Source organism: Fukomys damarensis, unplaced genomic scaffold (genome assembly GCF_012274545.1).
Source record: "Fukomys damarensis isolate Sample0158 unplaced genomic scaffold, DMR_v1.0_HiC HiC_scaffold_3, whole genome shotgun sequence".
Lineage (NCBI taxonomy): Eukaryota > Metazoa > Chordata > Mammalia > Rodentia > Bathyergidae > Fukomys > Fukomys damarensis.
In genome coordinates this window covers 47,269,417-47,273,467 of record NW_022900915.1, presented here as the reverse complement: position 1 = coordinate 47,273,467, position 4,051 = coordinate 47,269,417, and the positions used below count along the sequence as shown (strand labels likewise).

Here is a 4,051-nt window from a genome sequence, read left to right as displayed (position 1 = left end):
CCTGGACATGCTGACCATCCTAGTTTGTCCTGTGCATCACATACATGTGTGGAGTAAGTGCACAGGGCCACGTCGGTAGGAAGAGTGAAACACAGGAATGCAATAATGAGGCTCTGCTCATTTAATTCCACTTTTTCATGTGGGTTACTTCATTTGAAGTGTGAAGAACGATCACAGAGCCCCTCTCGTCCTGGGGAAATGCTGTACTACTCAACCGCAGCCTCAGCCCTACCTACATATTTAAATACTTCAACATTTGTCAACTCAAGTGCCCTCACAGGAAGAAGGTGAGGCCAGGGAGGGATGAGAGCGGGATCAGAATTCACTGCAACACTCAGAGAGACAGGGCGGGAAGGCCGTGACCCTGCAGAGGACAGATGTGCTGAGGCTGCAGCGGGAACAGGGGACCCTCAGAGCTCAGTGCTGGAGGCAGAGGGGAGCCAGCTCCCAGGGCCAGGCTGAAGGGAGTGCTCTCCACAGGGGGTAGGAGGGCAGTAGCCAGGAGGGGACAGGAAGCTCAGACAGGACAGGACGTTCACATCAGCGGAGTCCAGCTATGAAATACGGTTCTGCAGGGCACCTCCTGCCTGAGATGAGGACCACAGTTTCTCAGGATCTCTCTGCAGATTTGAGGGAGGAGTGGGATGGGTTAGGCCACCTCAGGAAGTGGGGTCACCCAGTGTCAAACCGGACATTGGGCAAGGAGGGGATCCAGTCAAATTTCCCACCCTGAATTTCATAAAGGGTAGTTTTTGTTTCTTTGTATGTTTGTTTGGGTGCCAGGAATCAAACTCGGGCCTTTGCACTTCAAGGCAGGTGGCCAAACGCTTGAGCCAAATCCCTGGCCCGGTAAAGAGTAGTTTTGTACTATTCCCAAACATGTGTGACTCAAGCAACCCAAATTTGTACAGGTGTGTCTTTGCACAGAGAACCTTCTGTTCAAAAACATTTGTCTTTCGGTGCTGCTTTTTCACCTGAACATAGTGACTCTCAGTTCATCCTCTGACATGACTGACAGAGTTTCCTCTTCACACCTGCGTGCTCTCATGCCTGAACCGACCACAGTGTCTTCATCCATTCTACTGACACACACTCGGGTCAGTTCTCCACCTGACTCTCTTAGTCAAGCTGCAAAGGACCGCAGGTAATTCTTCAGCGCACTGCCCTCGTGTCCGTGGTCCTGTTCTCCAGTGTGGGAGTGACTGAGCCCACGTAGGTCGTTGCAGTTTAATTCATGTTGTTTTCCGCAGGGGCTGCACTGATGTGCACCCCGCCAACGTGTGCCTGGGCTCCCCCACCACCCTGCCCACGTTTGTTCTTTGTCTTTTCTCCGTCGGAGATTCTGCCAATGCGGAGGGAGCGACAACCACTCATGGTCTTACAAACGGCGTTACTGAAAACACCCGCTGTGGGTCTCGGGCTCCTACGAGAAAGAAGAACATTCGTGAGATAGGAGAGGGGGAGGAAAGGACACAGGGACAGAGACCTGAGGGAAGTGGGGTCTCGGGCTGAGCTAAGCTGCTCTGGGCAGCACGGACAGAGGGCACCGAGGACGTGCAGTGTGTGTTCATACAGGAGTGGGAAGGAGGGGTGGGCAGGCCTGGGACACTCACTGCCACTGGGTGTTGCAGGTAGGGCACCAGCATATCTCTACTGAAGAGAACAAACGGTCCGTTCGTAGGGGAAGTATTAGTTGGGCTCGAGTTAGCCTTGGCTGGAACTGAGCTCAGCAAGGCCCTGCTACTTGTAATGTAGTACAGCTGAACCGTGGAGGGGAAATAGCCTGTGTCACTCACAGCCGGCTTCTACGGGGCAGAGATGTCTGCTGGAGGATCTCACTTGAATCTGGAGTCTAGACAGGTGGGTGTTTTTGAAGTATAGACGAGAATGGTGGTGACCAGAGTGGGCTGCTGTGGAGGACGGGGTGAGAGACGGAGAACAAAGGCCCCTAATGGAGAGAGAGCTCAGAAGCTCATGAGTTCTGTTTGGATTCATGTTAAATGCTACGACCAATACAGACTACGTTGTGAGTAGGGCATATTGAATTTACCTCAATTCTGCCACTCCACCATGCACATATTACAGTTCACAACATCATATATCCCATAATATACGTGTGAGCACAAGTGCATGTGTATAAGAAAATACATAGGAAAGTGTGTAACGTGGACCTTGCTTAGGATTCAATGCACTTTCATACTGAAAATGCCTTGCAGTGCGTTTCACTCTCCTCCCAAAGCGCTCATGCAGCAGCGCGAAGTCCACCTCCCTCTGGGCTCACAGCTCCTGACCCCATGGAGCTGCCGAGTAGCAACCCCCAGGCTCCCCCTCAGCTCCCTGTGTGCACCGCCCTGAAAAGACAGCCTGGTGCTATTGGTGCTCTCTCTTAATTTGCTAGGAATGTTTGGTTTTTCTTTGTAAATTTTTTAAAAAATTTATAAAAATAAAAGAAAAATCTCAAGGTTAAATGTTGTCTAAACAGAAACATGCAGAAGCCAAAAAATAAGGGCACGATCTCATTAGAATTTTCAAAATCTGCAATGTATTTCTCCAAAACATAGCTCATGCACAGATTTCTTCATAATTTCTCTTAATTCTATTTGTTTGAAGTGTGAGATCAAAGAAAGCTTTTAGAAATTTTCACAGATTGCATTCCAGCACCCAGTGTACCTGTTAGGTTAGAGGCCATTACATGTAAAGCAGAATCCTAGTGCAGACTCTACTCTCTCCCTGCACAGCCTGGAGGTGCTGTCCCTGTGGCTCTGCCTCCTGCAGATTGGTGCAGCCTTAGGAGGCAATGGGAAGGGCTAGGTCTTGGCCTGTGGTGATTACCTGGGTCTGGTCCTGCTCTGCTGTCTCTTGTGCACTGTCCAGTATCTTTGCTTGTATGTATCACAAATGCACACTAACAAAGAAAGAGGGAAAAAGAAAGGGAAAAGTTATATTTATCCTCAAATCTATCCCTTTCTTTGCAGCCTCAGATGAGTTGCCATGGAAAGGGGAAATGTGAGCTTTCCCAACACTTTTGTCCTGCTGGGCTTCTCAGAGTTTCCCTGGCTGGAGAGGCCCCTCTTTGCAGTGGTCCTGATCTCCTACCTCCTCACCCTGATGGGGAACAGCTCCATCATCCTCCTCTCCCTGGTGGACCCCAGACTCCAGACACCCATGTACTTCTTCCTGGACAACCTCTCTCTGCTGGACCTCAGTGTGACCTGTGCCATTGTGCCCCAGCTGCTGTCCAACCTCTGGGGACCAGACAAGACCATTACTGCCTGGGGCTGCATCACCCAGGTCAGTATTTTCAGCTGCACTATCTGCACTGAATGCGTCCTGCTGGGCATGATGGCCATTGATCGCTATGTGGCCATCTGTCTTCCCCTCCGCTACACTGTCATCATGCGTCCCTGGGTCTGTGTGCAGATGGCAGCTGTATGCTGGTCCAGTGGCCTGGCCAATGCTCTGCTCCAGGCCACACTCACCCTCCAGGTTTCGCTCTGTGGTCACCACATCCTGAACCACTTCTTCTGTGAGATACCTGTGCTCATCAAGCTGGCCTGCGGGGACACCTCTGCTAATGAGCTGGCCCTCACATTGTTGTTAATCCCATTTGGCATGGTGCCTGTTCTCCTGGTGATCATCTCCTACACCTTCATCTCCAGGGCTGTACTGAAGCTGCCTTCTGCTGAAGGAAGGCGCAAGGCCTTCAGCACCTGCAGTTCCCACTTGCTCGTGGTCACCATGTACTTTGGACCAGGCACATACTTGTACCTTCAGCCTTCATCCAACAGTTCTCAGGCCAAGTCCATGTCCTTTTTCTATTGTGTTATCACCCCACTGCTCAACCCACTCATCTACACCCTGAGAAACAAGGATGTGCAGAAAGCATGGAAGAGGATCCTGCAATCCCAGGGCAGGGTGAATATTTTAAAAGCCGGAAGATCTCTGCCCGTCTCTTGATCAATCACATGCATACACTAAAGAATACTGGCACATTGTTTCTGCTTTTCCAAATTATTATCTGTGAGTTCTGATGAAGAGTTCTCACTTCTCA

The 4,051-nt window shown here is 50.5% G+C and overlaps 1 protein-coding gene across 1 annotated transcript in view; it reads left to right on the top strand.

Annotated features, from left to right (window-relative positions):
* Positions 1-3,957, top strand: part of LOC104858618 (olfactory receptor 15) — a 12,028-nt gene extending 8,071 nt beyond the window's left edge. The window contains exons 3-4 of the mRNA XM_010618888.2: positions 1,251-1,444; positions 2,987-3,957. Coding sequence (XP_010617190.2) covers positions 1,251-1,444; positions 2,987-3,957 — 1,165 coding nt within the window. The remainder of the gene's footprint in view (positions 1-1,250; positions 1,445-2,986) is intronic.
* Positions 3,958-4,051: the final 94 nt, after the last annotated feature.